This window comes from Mercenaria mercenaria, chromosome 4, assembly GCF_021730395.1.
Source record: "Mercenaria mercenaria strain notata chromosome 4, MADL_Memer_1, whole genome shotgun sequence".
Classification (NCBI taxonomy): domain Eukaryota; kingdom Metazoa; phylum Mollusca; class Bivalvia; order Venerida; family Veneridae; genus Mercenaria; species Mercenaria mercenaria.
This window is the reverse complement of record NC_069364.1, coordinates 76,473,815-76,501,333: the sequence shown is the minus strand read 5'-3', so window position 1 is coordinate 76,501,333 and position 27,519 is coordinate 76,473,815. Positions and strand designations below refer to the sequence as shown.

General features: G+C 36.8%; 2 protein-coding genes across 2 annotated transcripts in view; one reads left to right on the top strand and one right to left on the bottom strand.

Moving 5' to 3' along the window:
• Positions 1-419: 419 nt before the first annotated feature.
• Positions 420-11,761, bottom strand: LOC123553007 (organic cation transporter protein-like). Its single transcript, XM_053541720.1, has 9 exons — positions 11,405-11,761; positions 9,070-9,173; positions 7,957-8,111; positions 6,062-6,230; positions 5,578-5,790; positions 3,310-3,536; positions 2,909-3,090; positions 2,368-2,519; positions 420-1,186 (listed from the first exon to the last, which is right to left on the bottom strand). The coding sequence occupies exons 1-9, from the start codon at positions 11,744-11,746 to the stop codon at positions 1,084-1,086; spliced, it is 1,647 nt and encodes a 548-aa protein (XP_053397695.1). The 5' UTR covers positions 11,747-11,761; the 3' UTR covers positions 420-1,083.
• Positions 6,335-27,519, top strand: part of LOC123552185 (arginine/serine-rich protein PNISR-like) — a 151,134-nt gene continuing 129,949 nt past the window's right edge. Inside the window, exon 1 of the mRNA XM_053541719.1 lies at positions 6,335-6,341. The gene's annotated coding sequence lies outside the window, so the exon portion shown is untranslated. The remainder of the gene's footprint in view (positions 6,342-27,519) is intronic.

Genomic DNA, 27,519 nt, shown 5'->3' with positions numbered 1-27,519 from the left:
CTCTGTTGTCGAATCCATAATGGAGCAGTGTGCCTCACGCGCCATAATCATAAAGGCCCCGGGTAACCGGAACGTCATTATGGCGTGCGAAAGGGTGCTGAATCATTTTCAGATCAAAATATTGACGGCATTGCTGATGAAATAAGCAACACAAATAATGCTTTTAAGTATTTGGAAAATACATGAAATGAAAATACCAGGATAAATATGAAGCGAAGGTATATAATAAAAGGTCAATAAACGGCTGGTTGTGCCCTCGGGCAATTATGACACTAGGTGTGCAATGATGGACATGATTATTTATTATTATTATTTATTCCATTTTAAGCAAAGGAGCATTCGAGACTGGAATAGTCGAGTCATTTAATCTTAATTAGAACACACACATAATGTTCTCATGTGTAGGGAAAACAACATGGTTGATATAAAAATTATTTAATATGTCTGGAAAATATATAAAATCGTATAAAAATAGCAGGTTTTTGTAAGAGAGTCAAGAAATACGCAAGAGGTATGATAAATGCATTCAAATATTCATTGAAGGCACTATAAAGGTCCGGAATATGATTTATATTTTCATTAAAACAGTTTTTCGATGAGGAATTGTTTCATTTTGTATTGATTTATATGAGTCGAATGATAAACTTACTAATAGAAGAATCTAAAAAGCAAGGCTGTTATACAGTACGGAATACGCTGTACTGAATAGTGCCGAGATAACCGGTGTCGATTGAAGGTTTCTTAACACTGGACCAATTTTCACACACACTATACAAAATGTCTCAGACATATAAGTGTACCACTGCAAACTGGTCGAATGAGTTTATTTGGATCATTTTTCTTAATATCCACAGCTCACTTGATTTTTGAAAGCAATGTTTAATTTCGTGCAGTTGAATTCTGAAATACCTGTCAGTTACCTGTCCTTGAGTTTTGCCCATGAGCTCAGTCGCGTATTAACTAATTGTTCTATAAACACATATGTTTTATCTTTTTCGGAGCACTGAAGTAGTGTCTCCTCTTTGAACTTTACTGACACTGAATAGCATATGTCAGTAATTAAATGTTATATTGCTGAACGGTCTATCGTATGGCTTTGAATTCTCCAGGATTGTCAATCTCTTTGCTGTAAGCATTATTGATGTAATACTTGTTACTGGGAGATTTCTTACTGCCCGAGTCTTCACTGAAATTGAAGTAATACACTGTCATTAGAACTGGATACACTTCCATCTTAATACTCTTTATGTCAAGAAACTACGGAATACTGGTATCGCCTTAATACCAAAGCGTAATGGTAGGATAGTAGGATGTCCAATCTGACTAAAGTACTTGATCTTCTAAACGAAGATCTGAGAATGACCCATTCACATTCGTCTTCCGTATATTTTTGATTTCCAATATTGCTATTTATATTTTCGCAAATCTATTTTTATTTGAACCAATCAGACGACTTGTTTCAACAAGCATTTGGCTGAACCATCAAAATAGCGTCGAATCTCAAAGAGTAAGAAAAATGTGCAGTCAGTCCGGTGCTCGAACCAAGGACCCCTCGCTTAAAAGGCGAGTGCCCTACCGACTGAGCTAACCGGCTGTCTGATGCTTTACGTGACCAAGTCCGTACCATGACATATGATTTCTCTCAAAACACGAGGGCGTTGTCGCGATGTGGTCGTCATAAGAATTGTAAGTATGAAAAACCCAGGCTAAATATAGATTTACAACATACTGTAATTAAGGCTCTGACTGACTAGCGGAAGGGTCGTCAGAACGAGACTATCAATAGCACGTCTTCAGATCCTAAGCGTAGCGTAATAGGAGATGTACTTTAGTCAGATTGGTAGGATGTCAGGAGAGAAGGAGGGTAGGATAATACTATTGCTGTCCTACCATCCTATTATCATACTATCCTGCCATTACTGTCCTACTATCATACAGTCCTACTGCCCTACTATCATATCACCGTCTTTTCTTCCTTTCTTGCCACTACATAATATTAAGTGGTCATTGCCTTACTACAATGCGCGCTCGTCTGCTTATAATAAACCCTACTATCTTACGTCGCCACCTATCACATTACTATCCTGCCATCCAACTGTTCTGTCATCGCGCTTTTATAATTAGGCGATGGGCAATGGTGAGATATGGACTAAACAGTATTCCGTTCGAAGCTTTGTCTTAACATATACAGCAATCGGTGCATATTCTGTTCTTCACTCTTGACACAGAAAGTCATGTCAATGCTATAATATTGCCACATCCGACGACGTATTTGATGGTATTATTCAAGACCTGTCTTACAATATTTCAGGAAACTCGAGTCTGCCAAACATGTCAAAATACAATATAGCTGAACATAATACTTACTTTCCGAAGTTGACGGCGTCCTCTATAGTTTCAGGTAGGACTTTACCGGATGTCTCTGGAAGGAACAAGGACAGAAGACCTGCTAGCACTGACAGCCCACCAAATACAATTAATGGTAATGCCTTGCCAAAGGAACCCTCCACGTAAGTGCCCTGCAATACATACAAGTACCGTGGATTGATATAGTCTGTAGAGTTGAATTGACGAACTCAATACATAACTGACAGTGAATGACTGGCCCTTTTAAAAATGCAGATACTGTTAATTAAAAATTCATAACAGCAAAATGTTTTGCTAAGCTCACACTGAAATTAGACATTTTTAAGCAAACTGTTGAGCTTGTATAGTATAGTCCTCGATCGAGCATATCTTAAGTCATTTTTAACAAATATCAGGGTAACAATTTCTTAAACAGTAATCACGTATCAGAAGATATTGAAACTTACATTGAAGGGAGATAATAAAACACGACTAAGTCATAGAAGGTTTTGCAGTTTTAAATCGTGTTATATTTCGTACATTTATTATAAAGTGCACGTACCAAATCAGCGATGTATGGCGAAATCATACTCCCAACCCTAGCCATCATTGAGCTTGACCCCATCCCTGAGTTTCGAACTTTGGTTGGGAACAGTTCCGCGGACCATACATAGATAACGGCAAATGCGGCTGACACTCCGAACTTTCCAACGTTTGACAGCACCACGGTGATCCAGTAAAGAGCTGAAGTAAATATAAACAAGTGTGAAATGAATGTATGCAGACGCTCAGGAATGACATGTTCTTAATATTTTATTTAACTGAACAGGGAAAAAGTTCTTAAGTTGAATGAAATGTTGACAACTATAGCTGCTGTTGAATAATCAGATGCAACGGAAGATTGGAAACAATCATGATTAAATAATGTGAAAGGAGGGAGCATTTATCAAATAAAAGGCTTACATTTATCAGCATACAACACTGTAAAAATGGTACAAAGACAGGCAACACCTCCTAGGATCATTGTGCCAGCATGAAGAACTTTCCGACCTACTTTGTTGAGCGTGAGAAGACAGAGGAGGTAAGCACCTAGCTCCATACTGCTGTTGATTGCAAAGTTCACGTAGATGTCCCCGTTCAAGTTGCCTACGTTCAGGCCTAGGCCATAATAGACCATACTGACTACACACCTATAATTTGATAGAATGTCAAATAGAATTAGTATATCAAATATTGTATCTACATAATTATCAGATTATGGCATTTATGAGTCACCTTACCAGACGGAACATTCACTGTTTTAGAATTAATTTCCGAGTTATCTATAAATTCTCCCGATATATTTCTTTAAATCTTGAAACCCAATGGTCAATGAACACTTCTTTTATTTTCTATGCTATAGCTTACAGATTCATGAAGGATACTTGTGACAAATGTCGTTGTTAACCGTTCGTGTGGCAGGTCTGATCTGCGTTTCTACTGTGAGGTTATATTTACCGTTCGTGTGGTAGGTCTGATCTGCGTTTCTACTATGAGGTTATATTTACCGTTCGTGTGGTAGATCTGATCTGCGTTTCTACTGTGAGGTTATATTTACCGTTCGTGTGGTAGGTCTGATCTGCGTTTCTACTGTGAGGTTATATTTACCGTTCGTGTGGTAGGTCGGATCTGCGTTTCTACTGTGAGGTTATATTTACCGTTCGTGTGGTAGGTCTGATCTGCGTTTCTACTGTGAGGTTATATTTACCGTTCGTGTGGCAGGTCTGATCTGCGTTTCTACTGTGAGGTTATACTTACCGTTCGTGTGGCAGGTCTGATCTGCGTTTCTACTGTGAGGTTATAAAACTGAGATTTAAGACATATCGGAAATTTGCAGAATCGCTTGTTGTTTGTTAGCACAGTTTTGAAATTCAGCAATGGCAGAACTGCATTAACCCTTACCCTGCTAAATTTCTATAATGAAATTGTCTATCTTTCAATTTGGACAGTACAATTTACTGTTAAAAGGGGTGTTTACCAAAAAGATGCTGACTGAATGGCGAGCAGTGCAGATCATGATCAGACTGCACGGATGTTCAGACTGATCATGATCTACACAGATCGCAAAGGCAGAATCAATCGTGTCTAGCATGATAAGGGTTAATGGCCTGTCTCCACGCTCAGTTTATAGTCATTGCATTCAACATATACTTTGTATTTCATTATATATCTAATAAGCTTTCTAGTTTATTATGGATAATAACAATTTTCATACCATTTTGTCATCTATTTATGTAATTATGCAAAATGAATAATAAAATAAACAACACTAAAGACCAGGCCCGAGATCATAAAACTGTGTTTCTTGTTTATTCTGATTGTTTTTTAGTGCTTCAAAATCTATATTTGCCTCATTTCAATGTGTAAGTATGTAAGCTAATATATGCGCATATCCACGGACCTTTCATCTTGAAATAGTTGCACTTCTAAATCTGATTTATTTTATCATTGGCAGGACATCTGTTTACATCGACTGATATAAACTGTATTAATATTTTTCACTTTCCATCAATCACTTACTGTGAGTTTTATCTAATTTACATTCAGTTGAAGTATATTCAAATATGTAAACTCTGTTTTGCATATCTTGCAAAAACCTAATTTCATTTAAATAGATAGCGAATACATTGGATCAGTCCGTTTACGGCTGTGTTGATTACAGGCAAGCAATCTGTAAACATTTTAGACATACCAAAAAGACGCTACATCTAAGTATGCAGTCTATTACCAATATACCCTAAAAAGACTTTTAATCAAATGTATGTGCATTGACATGCAATGTATTCATTGCGTTGTGTTCTATTCAATTGTCAGGAACTCACAGTAGTTAACTTCTGAGCTTTTATTTTCTCCTGATTTTTTAGCTGCTAGCGCTTTCCATTATAACGCATTTTTTTTCAGTACGTTCTGACATGGAAAGCTGTAGTAGCTGAAAATTAAAAATGTTCTTAAAGCTCAGCAGTATTCTGTTGCTATTTTCTGAAGACTGATACCGGTATTATATATATATGCACAAAGATTTTTGATGACTTTATATATAACTTTCATTTAGAACTTGAGGTTTTATATCGTTTTTTTAACTAGGTGCAGTATAGCATAGACAAGACTAATTTGAGGTGAAAGTGTAGTTATCCGACCTCTTTCATCTGCTATCGGTTTAAAATTGATTATAAGTAAAACCAAATATATTACCAGTTAAGATATATGATGAGAGTTCGTATCAGCAACTTCGGTACAGTAAGCATTTTAAGAACACTTTGTTTTTCTGTGTTATCGTCCGAGTCTTTACCCACAACATGTTCTGGTATTGTCACACCGTTCACTTTGGCACACTTCTGGATAATTTTATTCGCATCTTCATAGCGACCTTTTGATATAAGCCAGCGTGGAGACTCTGGTACAATCCTTCAATACACAGCAAAATTATATGTATATTAATGAAGTCCTTGTATTTGATAAGCCCAAGTGTCACTTTTACTTGGAATGGTATACCAGTCGTGTCTGTATTTAATATATTAATATAGATAGTTTGATATTTGAAATTATAATGGTTTTGCTCCTCGACTTTGGTCTTAACATATACCTATAGAATTTCATACTACCAACCTAATTTGTTGCTGTAGGAAATAGTCTTTGTTGAATATGACTCTGTACAAAAATCATGAAACAAACTCACCAAAGATATACCAAGAGCAGCACGGTAGGACAGGCTAGAGCAAGTTGTAGCATGTTCCATGAACGTACAAAATAAGCTATGAAACACAACACAAAGAGCCCAATACACCAGAAAAACTCTATAATGATACCCGCAGCAACCCGCTGTGAAGGGCCAACAAGTTCCATTCCTACAATAAAAAATATAATGTAATAGGGTTATCATAACAATATGTTGGTCTGCAATGTTGTATTCGGTTCGAGTGGATTTTACCAGGCCAGGAACCTACGAGGCGATTGGACCGAATGTGATCCGTAATGGCAAAATCTACGAGAGTCGAATGCATCATTGCAGGTCAAGGTACTGCTTTAATGACCCCTTTATTATATACATAAACCTATTTCAACTGTTATATCAGCCAAAATTGACAACAATTTCAGACAAATATGGCTTAAAACTCGTTTTAAACAGTAAACTTTTTACGCATGGAAAGTCGTAACTAAAACAGGCTTACCATGTATCTGATGGTTTTGTATTCATTAGTGAAATAGGCTGTATTTCAGACAGAAAATTCACAGGTATATGATAAAATATATTATCATCAACAACGAAATTTTGAAGAAAAAAAACGAATCAAATTGTTAATTAAACTTATCAAATTGAAATCAATTCATAAAGAATACATAAAACTGATTACGAATTTGATAACCAAATAAAAAAAAGTCATTAAAATTTCTCCCCGTTTTATTGCTCTTCCGTTAATGTCAATGCTAATTACTTTACAAACTGACAATGAAATACACCAACAGCACGAAAAAGCGAAGTACTGTAAAATCATTTAATTTCAAGGGCATAAAATTTCATGGCTTTGGTCAAAACAGCAATTTCATGGGGATATGAATTCGTTGATATCAACTTTTGACATAAAAGGAATGGAAATTTTACTTGTTCGTTGGGATTATATTTCGTGGATTGACTCAACCACGAAAATTAGTCCCCCACGAATATTAATGATTTCACAGTATACAATTAAATTTGAAATATACAGTAGAAGCTTGCTAATGAGACCATCTATGGTTCTTTGAAAAAGTCTTGATAGCGGGGCGGTCATATTATCGGCCTTTTCTTTAAAAGTGATAGGAAGTTTTTTCAAAACTGTAAAATGTTGTGTAAAGCTTTTGACTTCATGTAGATATAAACAAAATAATTTTCAGTTGTTTTGCTATTGAACGTTCTGTAATTGGAATATAGCGTTAATTAATATTTAAAAACTTAATATTTCTCCAACTCAAATACATGTATATAACGAATGATGTAGTCAAGATATTAAAAAATCACTAGATTCATGTTCATAAAATTTGTATCTTAGCCTTCGAGAAAAAAAAACCCTTCTAAAACTGTTTAGCTTTGATAAAATCAAAATCACTTCAAAGAATCAAGATTTAATTATAAACTAAAATCAAGTTATTACATAAATTGTAATCTGACTGTTGATGATTTTGAAACATGTAAATGTTTTCTATTCAAAGTGACGTAAGAAAATCAAGTTCATTTAACACAGATTAATTTTAGTTAAAGAAAATATCAGTGACACTTTTTTACAAAACAGAAGATTTTATTTCTACTAGGAAATGTCAAACGTGGCCTTACTGTAATTTTGGACTGAAACTATAAGTAATCTTATTAGCGAATAGCGGGATGGACTTTAGGGATTTGCGACCATTGAAATATAGAAGAAATAATTCTGTTCTGGAAAAAAGAATTCTCAATAATGAGGTGGTCTTAATTTAGGCATGGTCTTAATGCGGGGTTCTATTGTATATGCATTTTGTACGGCATGAAAATGACACCTTATGCCATGTCAAAAAAAACTGCATTCAGTAACTTTTCTTTATCGAGTTAGTAGTATAACAAACCTATAACAAACGCTGACATGAACATGCCCATGTTTGAAAAGCCGACCAGAAACCGGAATGTTACAAACAAGGCGTAGTTTGGAGCAAAGGCAGAACCGAAGGCACCTCCAATATGAAGAAACAGGGACACTATCAATGCCTTTTTTCGTCCAAATCTGAAAAATTAAGATACAAATGGCGTACAGCCTCGCAGCACCTAGCAATATATGTCAGTTACGGTTACCAAAACGTGTTACACAGACTTGTTCATGTCTTCGTAATCATAGCTATGCCGATAGTTTGAAATAGATATTTATTCACAGTGACACCACTGTAGGCACAGTTTTATAAGACGAAAGCTAGCTTTACATCGTTTTGTGCCTTTTAGTTGTTGTTTTTTCACTGTCCTGTAACACTAGAAATGCGGTGATGAGGGTTGAGTAAAGTGCGCATCACTTACCAGTTTAAATTCCTAAGTGGTGTTTTGACACTGACCGTTCTAAGACAGTCTCCAATAGTGTTCCTTTATTGGTTTGTCTAGCCCATGTTGTTTGATTATTTTATCTATGTACTTTCGTATTAATGTGTTAAAGAAACAATTTTAATATTTTACATCATTTAAATTGTACAAAAAAAAAACGGATATTAACATCACAGAAAAACTTATTTTTGAATACATAATCATAGCAAAGTAAGTTACAAGTTCATCTCAGCTAGAGGTTTGCAATTCATCGGTCAATGCATTTATAATATTCATCATACTGTAGACAACAATAAAACAGAGGACACCGACACTTTTGCAACAAAATGTGAATAGTTCAAATCTAAACAATTTTCACTACTCTGTCTGTAAACATACTCGTGATTGCCTGTAAACACTTACATTTGAAACTTATGTACATTCAAAAACCAAAACATGATTAGCATTTCTCAAACTTTGCTTGCTTATTATAATTTAAGCTCTAGATATATTTACATAGTAAACAGAAAAATACAAAAATACGCACATAGACCGGTGTTTGAACTACTTTCAAACAGTGGTTATAAGGTATTAAATTTGAGAACGATGAACGGTTCGACTTCATAGTTTAAAGTTTATCAAAGAGCTACACTACCAATAAAAGAGCAACTTACACGTCTGAAAATACCCCCATGGCTATGGCGCCAATTAGAACTCCGCCCATCAGTATCATATTGGCATTTGCACGTGCGATCTCTTGACCACATATTAGGTTTGCCTAGAAAACAAATTTAATATAGCCTAATATAAACAACAGTGTCTTCTTGAAGCAGTGAGCGCAATGCCATGTATGCATAAATGGGTGATTGTACTGCAGCCCCGATATAATTGCCGATTAATTTCTTCATCATGCCCCATATGTAGTTGTAGCCGTCCACTTGCCATAACAGCGTTCATGTGGTACTTAAAATCCTCTTAAAGATGTGTAAAGCCCAGGTAAAATAAACGAATGCTAGAGCAGAAAATCAATAAAATACACTTCACTGTCTACTGTTCCAGACACGCTGGCATACTTTTCTATCCAACAGTGCGGTAACTAGCGTGCGGGTATTAAATACCTGCACACTTTTAGTTACCATGCCCTGTACTCAGTGTATACGAATTACCTGCACCAAATTTGTTAAGAAAACACACCGAGCTATGATACAAGCATCTTTATAGTGCTGACTCACCAGAATATTATGCCGTAGATATGCATGATGCCCCATCCATTCACATTGTACCAACCCGGGCTGACCAGTCCTGGTCATGCTGGTACTATCCTCTTAAAGATGAACCGAAAATGCTACTAGTACCATTTTAACGTCTTTCATATAACGCGGCTAGAGTGCAAACCCACGACCTCAAGCACTCGAAGCGGGTGCTCTATCACTAGGCTAACAAGGCGGTTAGTAATAGAAACAGCATTGAAACTCAAGGGTAAACGATTTGTACGAGGGGGCATAGCCCCCGAGTATAAATCGCTTACACGAGAGTTTTGATGTTCTTTCTGTTTTGTATCATAGCCATCCATATACATATATGATTGTTCAAAAGGCGTTCCACATTGCCATATACAGCAGTTCAGTGAGTATTAAAATCCTTGCTTTACAAATGTGTAAAGCCCAGGTAAAATAAACCAATGCTAGAGCAGAAAATCAATAAAATAGTCTTCGCTGTCTGCTGTTCCCAACACGCTGGCATACTTTCCTATCCAACAGTGCGGTAACTAGCGTGCGGGTATTTAATACCTGCACACTTGTAGTTACCGCATCCTGCACTCAGTGTATAAGATTTACCTGCACCAATTTTTTAAAGAAAAAGCACCGAGCTATGATACAATAATTGTTGTATCATAGCTAGGTGTTTTTCTTAACAAATTTGGTGCAGGTAATTCGTATACAGTGAATACAGGGTGCGGTAACTAAAAGTGTGCAGGTATTTGATACCCGCACGCTAGTTACCGCACTGTTGGGGAGGAAAGTATGCCAGCGTGTCTGGAACAGTAGACAGCGAAGTGTATGTAATAGCAAGAGCATTGAAACTCGAGGGTAAACGGTTTGTACGAGGGGGCGTAGCCCCCGAGTATAAATCGTTTACCCGAGAGTTTTAATGTTCTTTCTGTTTTGTATCATAGCCATCCATATATGGTAGTTCAGTAGGCGTTCCACATTGCCATATACAGCAGTTCAGTGAGTACTTAAAATCCTTGCTTTACAAATGTGTAAAGCTCAGGTAAAATAAACCAATGCGAGCGCAGAAAATCAATAAAATGCACTTCGCTGTCTGCTGTTAGAGACACGCCCATACACGCTGGCATACTTTCCTATCTAACAGTGCGGTAACTAGCGTGCGGGTATTTAATACCTGCACACTTTTAGTTACCGCACCCTGCGCTCAGTGTATACGATTTACCTGCACCAAATTTGTTAAGAAAAAACACCGAGCTATGATACAATTTATTGATTTTCTGCTCTAGCATTGGTTTATTTTACCTGGGCTTTACACATTTGTAAAGCAAGGATATTAAGTACCCACTGAACTGCTGTATATGGCAATGTGAAACGCCTACAAATATATGGATGGCTATGATACAAAACAGAAAGAACATTAAAACTCTCGGGTAAACAATTTATACTCGGGGGCTACGCCCCCTCGTACAAATCGTTTACCCTCGAGTTTCAATGCTCTTTCTATTACTTACGGTCTGAAGAAAACTAGCAGTCAATAGTTTATAACGAAGTTTCTTTAACTTAATTCTCGAAGCTGAGATGAAACTGAAAATGACTTTGTGTTCATGAAGCACACATCAGCTACAGACTGTCATTAAATGTAGTAAAATCCGGGACATGAATGTAGGTTGCATACTTCTTCAACACAAAAACATCAAGATAAAGCAAAGTACCTTTGAAATATATTTGAAATATACTCATTAAACCTTATTATTATTATTGTTATTATTATTATTACCTGTGTTATGAACGTATTTTTGAAAGTAGACTTGTCGTAAACCCATTTGTCGCATTCTTTCTCACTTGTGTTTACAGGCGTGTTCAGGTCATTGTAAGAAGTGTTTGGATTGGTCGCGAACATGTCACAATCGGAATATTCATACACATCGTCATCGTCCTTGACATATGGAATCGACCTGTTGATCAGAATTTCGTGCCATTTTCCTTGAACTTCGTATGTGTCGTTATCAATTCTTGGGAGTTTACACCTGGAATTTAAAAACACTTTATCAAATATTTTTAACATATGCTTAGTAGAAACACTTGGCTTTTTGGTGGTTCGTGTTGATACTGTGGTCATGATTATGCTTCCAAAGGTAGTTTTTGTCTGTTTGGCTCATTTTTCATCTAAAATAAAAAGGTAGGGGACAACAAAACAACCGCGTCTCCTTATAATCATGCAAAAATAAGAAAAAAAAAATCAAAAGAACCATAGATTTGCGCAAAGTATCTCTTGTAAAGAATAACATGGGAAAATGAAAAAATAAGTTATTTCTCTAAGTTTAAATGCAAAATATAAATATTTAGAAAGATTGCTCAAGTCCTTTGACTTTTCGCTTGACATTTATGTTTCAATTTTTTCATAGTCGGCCATCTACAATTATGTAACAATAGTATGGTTTGAAATATTTTCGTCTTATGTCATAGTACTTTAGAGGGTAGGGTGGTATATACAGGTTAGTTGTTTGTTTCAGTGTAAGATCGAAATATCTTTCACCGAGTAGGCTACTACCCTCTATTTAACTATCACCTACCATCTGACTAATAATTATCAACCCTCTATAACTCTCACCGTATACAACGTGTGAATGTTTAAGAGATAGTGGAGACGCCTTTAACATGCTAAATTTGATAAAGTGATCATATATATGAGCCGCACCATGAGAAAACCAACATAGTGCATTTGCGACCAGCATGGATCCAGACCAGCCTGCGCATCCGCGCAGTTTGGTGAGGAACCATACTGTTCGCTTTCAAAGCATATTGCAATTTGAGAAACCGTTAGCGACCAGCATGGATCCTGACCAGACTGCGCGGATGCGCAGACTGGTCTGGATCCATGCTGGTCGCAAATGCACTATGTTGGTTTTCTCATGGTGCAGCTCAATTATCATTAAAGCTGATGAAAAATGTTAAAGAAATAGATATTTGAATAAGATTGTAATATCTTAAAACGTGGAGAGAAATTTCAGCTTCAGGCCAAAACTTTTATTACACCATTTGTAATAAATGCATTTTAATGATTGGTGTAAATGGGAATCTTTTCTAAAAACGAAACCTTAATGTTTTGACTTCTGTGACTCACTTTTTGGTGTACTTTTCGAGCTGAATGCGGTTATGGATCGTGAAATAAATTACTTATATACGTACATTGGTTAATATATTTGCCATCCTGTTCAACAGACTGATTAATGAATTTGTTCGAATGACAATGTACCTAAGTGTAAGTTAAATTTAACATCTTCTAAGTGTCCTTCGAAATTTATCTGATTCCGCTGTAGCAGAATCTGGGAGCATAATGGTAGAAAATGAACTTGTCCAGTCGCTTAAGTTGCGCATTAATTCTTTGTAAAAGGCAAAGCGGTGAGACCGGTTGTACAAATGTTCATAAAATCTATAAGAAAATCAACGTAATCAAGAAAAGTAATGGAAAACTCCGTTTCTTTGAGTCTGTTCGTGACAGGTAGTGCCACCGGCTGAACTGAGATCCACTACTCCACGATACCAAAGGACAAGAACATAGAAAGAAACTGAAAACATTTTTTGTCAAATTCTACAGTATACCCAGCACTTATGTAGGCGCTATTCCAAATTTTATTTACTAGTAATCCTAATTGATTGTTGCAATTTAGTAACAAACCCTAATTATTACTTAATAACGTTATACTATTAGTTACTTGAATACAAAATTACATTTGGAATGCGAATCTTTTTTTTGTTGTTGTTGTTGTTGTTGTTGTTTATTTTGTAACTAACTGCCTGTTCAATTAAACTGGACCTCTCACCTTTTCATCCTCTTAAAGTGTGAGAAACGGACGTAAACTTTTTGTGCATCTTGACGGGTAGGTCAACTGCACGCAGGAAGGTAATTTATGAAATGTCGGTCAATGGAGGGATTAGGTCAAGCTGCTCAACAAAAAACATGTATGTTAAACAGTACATGGTATATGGAAAGTAAACATACCTCTGGTAAAAAAATAACTAAAATAATTACGATTGGGAAAAGAAAAATAACAACAAAAATAATTACGATTGGGAAAAGAAAAATAACAACAAAAATAACTACGCAGAGACAGAAGTAAGTATAATAATTTGTAAATTTTAAAAATAAGAACAAAACAGAGAATCTAATACAGTGTAATATTTGCATTCAGTTATTCACAGTGTGATTGTGTAGAAACGAAAAAGAAACAATGCTTATTCTCGTACAACTATACCACGGACGCCTCTGACAGCATTTATAAAGTAAAATGGCTTCGTTCGAAAAACATCTTTTATAAACGGCCACCAAAATGTAAGAAAAGCAATTACTCGTGGAAAAACACGTTATCTTATAAGTGTATATAAACGGATAAGACGGTTGAAACCTTCTCTGGGACTTCCGGCAAATCATCAAAGAAAGCTCTTGCAAAAGTCTCAGGTCTAAACACAGAAACAGTCAACCTTTAAATTTATGAAATAAGTTTTTGAACTCTGTTTAATGTCTTATTCGCTTCAGCGTGTGTCGTTTTGTTTTTTATTACTGTCTGGCTGTCTTTCGCCGCAAAAAAAAAAAACATAATTTTCTTACGTTGTAATTTCGCTCATTTTAATATGTAAATGCGGCAGTTTCATGCGCTATTACGCCACAAACATAAAAAATGAAGAAAGACTCTTTAAATTACATTTAAGTATAAGCGCGAAATGACGATGTAATAGAAAGCTATTTACCACATATCTAAACAAAACAGACTTACAAGGCCCCAACACCTACACACAATTTTTACCTAACCCAAACACACAAAAATATACCCTGTCCAATCACAAATGTAATCCACCCTAGTACGAATCTGCCTCACCCACAAGCAAACCTATCCCACCCCAATCCTCAAACACAACACATCCAACACACACTAACCTACAAACTTTACATGTTCAATCATAAATCTATCCCGCCATAAACATAAATCATAAATCTACCCTGCCCCAACACACAGGCAGCTCCCCCTCCCACAACACACAAAAAAAAAACAGCAGCGTTCGACAAACATATTTCGCCCAAACATACACTTACCCTGCCCAAATAGACAAACGCACTATGTACTAGCACACAAACGTATCCCATCCCAACAAACAGACCTGCCATGTTCCACTGGAGAGAATTTTAAATATTACAAACTCAAACAACTATCATCGATTGCAAATCTGAAAAACTTCAATTCTAAACAAGGTGCCGGTCTGAAAGGTATGAAACCGGCCTGGTCTCGCATCAAACCACACCACGTTCACTTCTGACAAAAAAGTTCTTTGATTAAATCAATCATTGTTCTAAACATGATATAATCAGTCCGACCCGTATATACATGCTAAACAACCCTCAAAGACCTGTTTCAAGCATTATTACATACAAGTCTCTATGAAGCAGCAGAAATAAATAAAGACAGTGAATGATTTACCTGTGTTTGGGAATAGATAATGTAAACACTGATGATAACATCTGCATGCCGGTAAATATCGCCGGTAAACAAACCAAAAAATATAAGATTTTCTGGTATTTTCCAAACTCGCCAAGCAACGACGTTATTTCGTCAAATTTCATTTTGAGTTAATTGAGTCTTCACTTATTTTGTTAAGTTTTAATTACCAATCAATAAGTCCATGTGTTTAAAAAATACGTAATTAACATATACAATGTAGTGTCAATGTACGGATTAACGCTTAAAGTTTACTGAATTACATATTCACCTCACGGCCGTGTTTAAATTTATGGTTAAGATATTCACTAAACTGACGTTATATTGTTTATCAACGTGACGAAATCGATCGGAAAATATAAGGGAGGAGTATAGACTATTGTTAGGTATGAAAGTGCACTTGTACATTGGTGTCATCTAAGAGCAAAGAGTTGAAAGCAGTTAGAACTATACACTGTCTAAAGGACTGAAGACGTTTAGTAACATTTTAACACGGAGCTCGAGACAAAAGGTAAGCTGTGCTTTTTTATGTGGTGGCAGTCATATATCTATTATAGACCAATATAAAACCTAGACCTGCATCTGACACAGCAGAATATGATTCATGACTGAATTATCAAGTTAATCTAAAACACGGGGCCTTGACTGCATCGAAATAAATACCTAAGAAATGAGAAATTCATGAAAGTGTCGTTTAAATAACTTAAATAAATTTTTCGTATTGTGGGAGATTTTCAGTTTAGTTATATGATTTACATTACACAGGATTATCGAAAGCTTGAACAATACATGTGTTTGTGGTGCATACAGACGAGACGCTATCATTTCTCCGACAGAATTCAGATACATGATCATTTAAAGAAGCGACTGCATCAGGGCTCGTGGGGACTTTCTTCTGTTCCAACTTTGTCCTGAAAGGAATCGTCGTATCATTAACAGCACGGCCTGTGGGACTGGTACATGCATAACGGCGGGAGACTGCAACATGCATAAAGGCGGGAGACTGCAACATACGTAACGGCGACAGACTGCAACATGCATAAAGGCGGGAGACTGCAACATGCATAAAGGCGGGAGACTGCAACATACGTAACGGCGAGAGACTGCAACATGCATAAAGGCGGGAGACTGCAACATACGTAACGGCGAGAGACTGCAACATGCATAAAGGCGGGAGACTGCAACATGCGTAAAGGCGGGAGACTGCAACATACGTAACGGCGGGAGACTGCAACATGCATAAAGGCGGGAGACTGCAACATACGTAACGGCGGGAGACTGCAACATGCGTAATGGCGAGAGACTGCAGCATGCGTAACGGCGAGAGACTGCAACATCCGTAACGGCGGGAGACTGCAACATACGTAATGGCGAGAGACTGCAACATACGTAACGGCGGGAGACTGCAACATACGTAATGGCGAGAGACTGCTACATGCGTAACGGTGGGAGACTGCAACATACGTAATGCCGAGATACTGCAACATGCGTGACGGCGGGAGACTGCAACATACGTAATGGCGAGAGACTGCTACATGCGTAACGGTGGGAGACTGCAACATACGTAATGGCGAGATACTGCAACATGCGTAACGGCGGGAGACTGCAACATACGTAATGGCGAGAGACTGCTACATGCGTAACGGTGGGAGACTGCAACATACGTAATGCCGAGATACTGCAACATGCGTGACGGCGGGAGACTGCAACATACGTAATGATGGGAGACTGCAGCATGCGTTACGGCGGGAGACTGCAGCATACGTAACGGCGAGAGACTGCAACATGCGTAACGGCGGGAGACTGCAACATACGAAACGGCGGGAGACTGCAACATACGTAACGGCGGGAGACTGCAACATGAGTAACGGCGGGAGACTGCAACATGCGTTACAGCGGGAGACTTCAACATGCGTAACGGCGGGAGACTGCAACATACGTAACGGTGGGAGACTGCAACATACGTAACGGCGGGAGACAGCAACATGCGTAACGGCGGGAGACTCCAACATGCGTAACGGCGGGAGACTGCAACATACGTAACGGCGGGAGACTCCAACATGCGTAACGGCGGAAGACTGCAACATGCGTAACGGCGGGAGAGATTTTATATATTTTTATCGCAATGTTTATATTATATGATATCGCATCAAAATTAAAACTGTTTGTACCATTACGAATTTCCATAGTAAGTTGGAATTTGTCATTTGTATGAAATGACTAACATATATCTAAAATCTTTAATCGTTGTCAAAGTATAACCAAACCTTTTGCTCTGCTGTTGTTGTTGTTGTTATTTTCAAAAAGAATGATGAAAGAGTTTTCATGTGCATTCATTCAAAAAATAAGTTAAGTAAAAATACCTCGGGTGAAAGACAAGCCTATTGTTTTCGATAATGTGATATGGAGTGAGACCATTATTGTACTTGGACTGGATAATACTGTATGTAAAGTCAGTCACTAACAAGGGATGTTTGGTGCAAAGACCTAAACGAAATTCGATAACATTTTATAACTGATTGGTAGGACTAAAAAACTTTTACCAGACTTTACATTTATTTTAGTTATTTACCAAAAGTTTTAAATCTTTATTTACGTCTCATTCTTGCATACAACATATAATTACAGTGTACAATTACAAATAAACTATTGCAAGATCATTCTATTAAAGAATTATAAGAGACTGCATGTAATATAATTTATGTACATATCACATAAAATATTCTAATAAGTTAAAAATAAGATACATAAGTAAAAACTATGTGTAAAAACCATGCGAATAATTAAGAACTGCAAAACTCACGACAAAATGAAAGGAAGACAGTGACAAAGAACAGGCAAATTTAAAGATTTTTAATTTCTTTTTAAGGATTTACATTTGCGCCGATATAGATAACATGAGCACCGATGATTAAATCTGCATGCCGGTAAATAGCTCCGGTAAACAATCAAAAAACATGTACAATTTTCTGGTATTTGCCAACCTCGACAAGCAAATCAAACTTTGTATTGAATTTGATCAGTTCTCTTATTAATTACTAATTTACTTTGATAAGTAACCACTTGCTCAATGTTTTCTTTTTTTCAAAACTGAATTAATCTGTATGTATAATTCATATCTGACCTGTATTGTAAAATTTCGCCGTTGGTTAAAGTTTTTGATAAAGTCAAATATCTCTGTTACTATCAAAGCTATTGACTTGAAACTTAAAATAGCTATTCACTGTCAAAATCTACACCAGAAATAACATCCCCATAACTCTGTTTTGAATTTTGACAGAGTTATGCCCCTTTTTAACTTAGAATTTTTTGGTTAAAGTATTTGATAAAGTCAAATATTCCAGTTACTATCAAAGCTTTTGACTTGAAACTTAAAATAATTGTTTACTATCAAAGTATACACCAGGAGAAACAATCCCCATAACTTTAATTTGAATTTTGACAGAGTTATGCCCCTTTTTAACTTAGATATTTTTGCTTAAAGTTTTATAAAGTTTTTACTGGCAAAGCTCTAATTCAGAATCAAGCATTGAGAAAGTCGAGCGCGCTGTCATCAAACAGCTCTTGTTATGCCTCGGGGTACTCACTTGGTGGTTGGGGTGGATTGCTGTGGGCGTGATCCGCGGGAAGCATATCCTCTGTAGATTACATTTGCATTAAGTCGTAATAAGTGAACTATAATGTTATGATCTGATATGTGACAGAGCAATTAAATCATATACCTTTTACAGAAACTGTTTTAAAATATTAAAATATATTGAAGAGTTTGTGGAATATACAGTCTCGTATAATTCACATTGAATGACCTTACATGTTTTATTGTATATACATACTTACATGTCTGTGTGTTTTATATGTTTGTAAATGGTGAGACTTTAAATAAATAGATAAATAAATAAGTAAATAAATATAAAATGTAAATGTTAATCTATCAGCGGAATAAATAAACGCGTTTAACTGAGAGGTTTCCGTAGTTAGAAAGTATTTAAGCTTGCTGATATTTCATGGTAATATTTAAACATGTTTGCCTTTGATTTGTTAGCCTACTTAATGCAATTTAATAGCTCAACAATTATTACAAGTGCGCTTTAAATAACGCAATAAATTGATTAATGTAAGAGTGATATTCAAACATTTGCAGAGGTGTCGTAAATTAGTTATTAGCCTGTCTTTGCTACGATTTTATCTCAATCTTTAATTTGTTTGCTTCTCTCTCTTTTTTTTCATAAAAAAATGTTCCCTCTAAAAGGTTTGATAAAATTGTATCTTATACAACTGTCAAGTTATATGTAAACAGAAAAACTGTAAATGCTCTGCTTCGTCTAAACTGCGACTGAGTAGCATTTAGGTCATTGGAATATAATGTTCAAAACTTGCCAAAACCCACCTCCACCAGTCTTCCCAAGGCTTTGATTACAGTTGTAAAGACAGGAAAGTGATAAAATCGAGCAATTTTCTATTACAAATGTATATTACTTTGAAGGACATGAATATGTTTACTTACAGGTACATAGTGGGCTAGCTATGTAATTTTTGTGGTGAAAACATTGAAAGTGCAGATATGAGTTTGACACAGCAGGACGTGCTTCAAGAATCCTGAAATGTCATGTAAGTGTACAACGATAAATTCGTAATGAGGACGGTGTAAGACTGCTTCAGGAGACCCAATGAAGCCATACATAAGTAGAATCAAAAACTGAGTTGAAAATCTTTGAATACTGAAGTTTTGAATAGCCTAATATAATGGTAGTAGGAAAACAAGTGTTCACTTAACCCTTACCCTGCTAAATTTCTATCATGGACTGGTCCATCATTCCATTTGGGCAATACCATTTATTATTTGAAGGGGTGTTCACTGAAAATTTACTGACTGAATAGCGAACAGTGCAGACCATGATCAGCCTACACGGATGTGCAGGTTGGTCTCGGTCATCACCAGTCGCAAAGGCAAAACCACTTGCCGCCAGCAGGCTAAAGGTTAAATATGACTTATTTTACTCTGGAATGTCGATAGCTTGCTTACACGTGCGCTGGTATGTACAGACGACCCGACCATGACCCCGAGTATGGCACAGGGACCTAGCTTATGTGTCCCGAAGAAGGCTCCAGTAGCATTACCTTATTTACTCTAGTAGAAGAAACTGCGCAAGCTTTGGAAATTTACAACATATAGTATGAAAAAATTAAAATAAATAATGGTGCATTTCAACATCAAAATAAGACATGTTGCATTTAAATCTAAGTTTTAACACAAACTGTTTGTGTCATTAAAACCATAATACGTAACAAAATATTACCTGAATCCCCTTTGATAATTGTAATTGGGTTCAACCTTTAAAAAATGAAACTATCTATCATTTAATCAGTAATATAAAGAAATACCTATGATACGACAAGAGCATATCATCTTACATGAAAGATAGATCTCATTGAAATTTAGTGAAATTTTATATTATATTTACAAGTCTGCCTACGTCAATAAACAACTGCATAAAGTGTAAATTTGAAAAAGAAGACATAATTATGTAATTTAACATTAAAGTCTCACTGTAAAAAAGATCTTCAAAATAATTTCTTAACCGTTTAAGACAAAAAGGTAACATTTATACGTATAACAACTATATAAATACTGTTGGATGTTGATTTGAAATTTTCACTATATAATGAATTATAAATAGAAACTATTGCATACTCTTTGATAAAATAATACCTCTTGGTATTCTTTATGAAAATTTATCTGGTTTTGATATCATTTTCAAAGAATTTTTGAAGACCATTATTGACAGCGTAAAATCTGTACTTCCACTACACCACTGTATAATGACCATGTCCATGCATCTTGTTCTCTTCCTTCTGATTCACACACGCACACTGATCATGGCATGCAAAGGTTTAAAACATTTTTTTTTAATGTGATGCCCAAATGAAACATGCGTATTAAATTACGTAGACATTAATTGTGTTAACTTCTTTGAACATCCCTGTTCCTAATATCGAAATGGTTTGAACGTTGAACAGTTTGAAATTTAATATATCTAACTGTTTTAAAATTAAGATGTTTTAAATCAAATGAGAAAATCATCATCGATAGGTAAGGAGATACACTTGTAAATAGATCAATTCGAAATAAGTCTATTTGGACCAAACTCGTGTATTCATTTCAGTTTGTAAAATGTTTAATATATTAGTTTCTCTCAGACAAGCGGCGATAGTCCAACAGCGGATACATATTTACAGTTGGTTTCCTATAAAGTTGAAGAAATTATTCTTTAGAAATTTATTCCTAATACAGGCAAAACTCGTTACAACTATTCAAAGATTAATTAATATTCAAAGATAAATTGTTTTCACTTGTCTCATTATGTTTTTTTTTTATTTATGTAATTTACTATTAGGTATTGGTTTTAAACGTTTTCCCCTGTGGCTTGAGTTTTGCGGCTTATTTTGTATCTTAACATGTAAACCAACTATGACGTCCATGTCAAGACAGTCGGCGTAAATGACAATACGTAGTGTGTCATTTATAAAATGTCGGTCAATGGAGGGATTAGGTTAAGCTGCTCCTCAAAGTTCACATTAACCCAATAATGAAAAAGTAGTACAGGACTACTCATTGTTTGCCTTGTTGTTGTTGTTGGGTATAACGTCACACCGACACAATTATAGGTCATATGGCGACTTTCCAGCTTTTGATGGTGGAGGAAGACTTCATGTGTCCCTCGGTGCATTATTGCAATACGGGCTGGCACCAGGAGGACAATGTATATATCTGATAATTACACCAAAGACAGTATGATACGAAGAGGAGATGAAATATATTTATCTTCCTAAAATATCTGAAACATGATATATACAAAGTAAATACATATCCTTAATAAACTGCATTTTTTATATTTTACAAGTTTAAGTAATGATGCATTTAAGTAATGGCGATAAGATTTAAATTATACAATCAACGGTTGATTTTTGTTTTCGTCTTTAAAACTAGTCTCTTACATCGTGTCCCATACAAAAGTCATTACACTTAATTTAACAGAAGAACATGGATTCCATAACAAGTTGAATATTAAAACGGGGTGAAAGTGTGTAGGCGGCCGGGTAGCTCAGTCGGTAGAGCATCGGAACGGTATTCCGAGGCCCCGGGTTCGAGTCCCGGTCTGGCTGCACATTTTTCTTACCCTGCTACAGATGGCGCCCAACGTGGGTACGTGACGGCATTACACTGGTTAGTCTCCGGTGCCTGTAAGTGCTTATATATAAATTACCCGCTGAAATTCGAGGACGAATTACAAAATGGTGGGGAAATATGTCACGGTATAGAACTTGAATATTAAAACGGGGAGAAAGTGTGTAGGCGGCCGGGTAGCTCAGTCGGTAGAGCATCGGAACGGTATTCCGAGGCCCCGGGTTCGAGTTCCAGTCTGGCTGCACATTTTTCTCATTATGTAAATGAACAACTGACCACAGTTCTAGCCTAAACACCAACTTTTCTTGTAGGTACGCAGTTTTGTATAAAGCATTAGTCCTAACCAGTCTATTGTTCTAACAGTATTAATCATCAGCCCTAACAAATGCATTACTTCAATAAATGTAAAACTACTTTATCCTGATTTATTTTTATTAGATATTGGGCAAATAATAATTTGAATAAAACAAAAAAATAGAAGAAATAAGCACTTTGAAAGAAGCAGCAGTTACTGGCGACATTTAAAGTGTGATATAGAAGAATTTACCTGTGTTTGGGAATAGATAGTGTGAACACCGATGATAACATCTGCATGCCGGTATATATCGCCGGTAAACAAACCAGAAAATATAAGACTTTCTGGTATTTTCCAAACTCGCCCAGCAAAGAAAGTATCTCGTCAAACCTCATTTTCAAGTTAAGTCGATCTCTTCTTGATATTTTTTAATTACAAATCAATACCTCCAAATTTGAAATGACTTTTACACTGAAGTAATGTGTATAATGTGTGTATTCAAAATTTATGATTAACCTGTATATGTAAACCGAGTAACCTTTAATTAGTTTAGACAATTCACTTCGAAATACGATTAACTCGTTGAATATTTCTTTGAATATCAGTCGAATGTATGTACTTTCAGAACAAATTCGCTAAAATTTTGTATCCACATTCACGGTTAAGGTGTTTACTTCAGTCGCATCGTTTCATTGATTGATACAGTATATCCACGCGACTTTAGATCAAGCATGATGTTGGTCAATGGAGCGTGAACAAAGCGGGAAGATTTGTTTACACCGTTTTAAATGAATGTTCACATTTAATAACAAAAATAAATGTGCAGATAACTCAGGACAAAATTTTGTGGCGAAAACAGAAGTCAAAATCATTACTATATACGCAGCAGAATGTGCTTCCACAATCCTGACTTGACAGTTATGTAACAGAAGAACGCCGAGGTCGTCACAACGCATTTTAATACCTGCCTATGTACAAGGAATTCATGAAAAAATCACACTGATAACCGAGTTTGAGAAACTTACAGAGCAGAATTTATGACATATGGCAATGATGAAAAAGAGCTGAAGGAAACATTCAAAAACTGGCAAAAATTGCAAGTTGGACTACAAACATATAAGATATGGCTATTTGAATGTCATCAATTTAGTAAAACGGCACCAGTTTTGGCACAGTAATGACATCGTTCAAGTTCTTTCTGCGAATCGTTTGCATCACTTGAAGACTAAACACGGATTAAGGAACATTGCTGTGGCGTCTCCATTATATTTACGTATACTTTCCAGTTGCAGGGCGTATTGCCGCCTGATCTTCTATGCTCCGGATAGTACCAACCTTTCGGTACATTCTTCTTTTAAGTGGTTTAAATATTGAATTTCTATATAAGTATAACATAAATAATTATTTGCTATTTCTCAGTGAAAAATTCAAATACATTATTATACTGACTGTTCACTGTGACATTACCAGCTGTATTCCATTCGTAGAAGATATAAATCAACTGGAATCTATAAATTGTTTCGACCACAGTACCCTTTAAAGCAGAGGAAAAGTCTTGAAAATTCAGATATTGTAAAAAAAACCTTGCCACATCCTTAATGCGTTGATACCCGCATTTGCCGTGATTAAAAGCTATTTAAATCTACTATTTTCTTTATTGCAGCAACGACTCGCAAAAATAAACCCCCAGTAGTGCATTTATCATCCGTAATGTGTGGGTAGATGTTTCTTCATCAATCATTAATATTTAATGAATATCCTTTTCTAACGCTCTAACAAAGGCAGAAATGTTGTTGCAGCAAACAAGCTCGAAGGGAATTGTTCGAAATTTCTAGCGTCAGAACATCACAATTTTACACAAAAGAGGAGTTACGATAACATTTTATTTTAAATAGATATCTGAAAGCTTGTCTACCAATCTATACACGGAATCAACTTTCCTTTTGAAGTTTGTATTTGCTAAGATGAGATGCCGTCGATTTTTTTTTTCAAAGTTCGCGGATGTATAGCACAGAACACAGAAACAGCCAATCTTTAAATTTATGAAATGCAAACACTCTAAATCCTTAATTTATTGCAATTTCTACACTATATTAAAGCAGGAAGGTAAACGACATATTAATCTTTCCAGATTAAAGCATTGTCGATATCACGCGCTCACTTATCATACTATGATACACTTTTTTTGTAATTGTATTTCTGCATTGATAATTCACGTTTTAAAGTTTTTGAACTCTGTTTAATGTCTTATTCGCTTCAGCGTGTCCCGTTTAGTTTTTTATTACTGTCTAACATTTTTCGCCGCAAAAAAGGCCATATTTTTCTTACGTTGTAGGCTATTTTCGCACATTTCAATATGTAAATGCGACAGATTCATGCGCTCTTACGCCACAAACATCATGAAAAATCAAGAAAGGCTCTTTAAACTACATTTAAGTACATGTGCAAAATGACGATGTAATAGAAAGCTATGTACCACATATCTAAACAAAACAGACCTATCCAAACCTAGCCCGTCCCTACACGCAATTTTACCTAACCAAAACACACAAAAATATACCCTGTCCCAGCACAAAGCTACTCCGCCTTAGCACAAATCTACCTCACCCTCAAGCAAACCTATCCCTACCCAATCCTCAAACACAACACATCCAACACACACTAACCTACATCGCCCCAGCATAAACCTACCCCCCCCCCCCCCCCCCCCAACACACACACAGCTCTCCTCCCTCAACACAAAAACCAACATTTCGCTGAAACACAAACTTTCCCTACCCAAACAGACAAACCTACCATGTACTAGCACACATACTTATCCCATCCCAACAAACAGACCTACCATGCCCCACTGGAGGGAAGTTTAATGGTGGATTTTTACGTATCATCAATTGCAAACCTGACCAACTTCAATTCTAAACACGGTGCCGGTCTGAAAAGTAGGAAACAGTCTAGCATCAAAAGTTCTTTGATAAAATACCATGATATAATCCGTCATACCCGTACATGCAAAACTTCCCTTAAAAATCTGTTTCAAGCATTATTACATACAAGTCTCCATGAAGTAGCAGAAATGAATAGACAATGAAGGATTTACCTGTGTCTAGGAATAGATAATGTGAACACCGATGATAACGTCTGCATGCCAGTTAATATCGCCGGTAAACAAACCAAAAAATATAAGATTTTCTGGTATTTTCCAAACTCGCCAAGCAACGACGTTATTTCGTCAAATTTCATTTTGAGTTAATAGAGTCTTCACTTATTTTGTTAAGTTTTAATTATCAATCAGTAAGTCCATGTGTTTAAAAAATACGTAATTAACATATACAATGTAGTGTCAATGTACGGATTAACGCTTAAAGTTTACTGAATTACATATTCACCTCACAGCCTTGTTTAAATTTATGGTTAAGATATTCACTAAACTGACGTTATATTGTTTACCAACATGACGAAATCGATCGGAAAATATAAGGGAGGAGTAAAGACTATTGTTGAAAACGGTTGCACTACATTGATGTCACCTAAGAGCAAAGAGCTGAAAGCAATTAGAACAGGTAGATTCCTTTGTAAATTGGCAAAGCCAAATATGATATCCACTATAAATCAAGTCGTTATTATTATTATTATTATTGTTGTTGTTGTTGTTGTTATGTGGTGGCAACAGCAGTCATATATTTATTATGGACCAAAATAAAACCTAGATCTGCATCCGACACAGCAGAATATGCTTCATGACTCCTTGCAGAAATTTTCAATGCGTAACGGCGGGAGACTGCAACATGTGATGTGTAACGGCGGGAGACTGCAACATACGTAACGGGGGGAGACTACAGTATACGTAACGGCGGGAGACTGCAACATACATAACGGCAGGAGACTGCAACATGCGTAACGGCGGGAGACAACATACGTATCGACGGTAGATTGCAACATGCGTAACGGCTGGAGATAACATACGTAACGGCGGGAGACTGCAACATGCGTAACGTGGGAGACTGCAACATGTGATGTGTAACGGCGGGAGACTGCAACATACGTAACGGCGGGAGACTGCAACATGCGTAACGGCGAGAGACTGCAGCATACGTAACGGCGGGAGACTGCAACATACGTAACGGCGGGAGACCGCAACATACGTAACGGTTGGAGACTGCAGCATGAGTAACGGCGGGAGGCTGAAACATGAGTAACGGCGAGAGACTGCAACATACGTAACGACGGGAGACTGCAACATGCGTAACGGCGAGAGACTGCAACATACGTAACGGTGGGAGACTGCAACATACGTAACGGCGGGAGACTGCAACATACGTAACGGTGGGAGACTGCAACATACGTAACGGCGGGAGACTGCAATATACGTAACGGTGGGAGACTGCAACATAAGTAACGGCGGGAGACTGCAACATACGTAACGGCGGGAGACTGCAACATACGTAACGGTGGGAGACTGCAACATACGTAACGGCGGGAGACTGCAACATACGTAACGGCGGGAGACTGCAACATACGTAACGGTGGGAGACTGCAACATACGTAACGGCGGGAGACTGCAACATACGTAACGGTGGGAGACTGCAACATACGTAACGGTGGGAGACTGCAACATACGTAACGGTGGGAGACTGCAACATACGTAACGGCGGGAGACTGCAACATACGTAACGGTGGGAGACTGCAACATACGTAACGGCGGGAGACTGCAACATACGTAACGGTGGGAGACTGCAACATACGTAACGGCGGGAGACTGCAATATACGTAACGGTGGGAGACTGCAACATAAGTAACGGCGGGAGACTGCAACATACGTAACGGTGGGAGACTGCAACATACGTAACGGCGGGAGACTGCAATATACGTAACGGCGGTAGACTTAACATACGTAACGGCGGGAGACTGCAACATGCGTA

Coding starts and splice junctions, on each gene's coding strand:
- LOC123553007 (XM_053541720.1), bottom strand. CDS start 11,746: ATGACCACAGTATCAACACGAACCACCAAAAAGCCAAGTGTTTCTACT. Junction 9,174..11,404: donor AAAATACGTTCATAACACAG/GTAATAATAATA, acceptor TTTGTTTTCTAG/GCAAACCTAATATGTGGTCA. Junction 5,791..6,061: donor CTGCTCTTGGTATATCTTTG/GTGAGTTTGTTT, acceptor TGTGTATTGAAG/GATTGTACCAGAGTCTCCAC.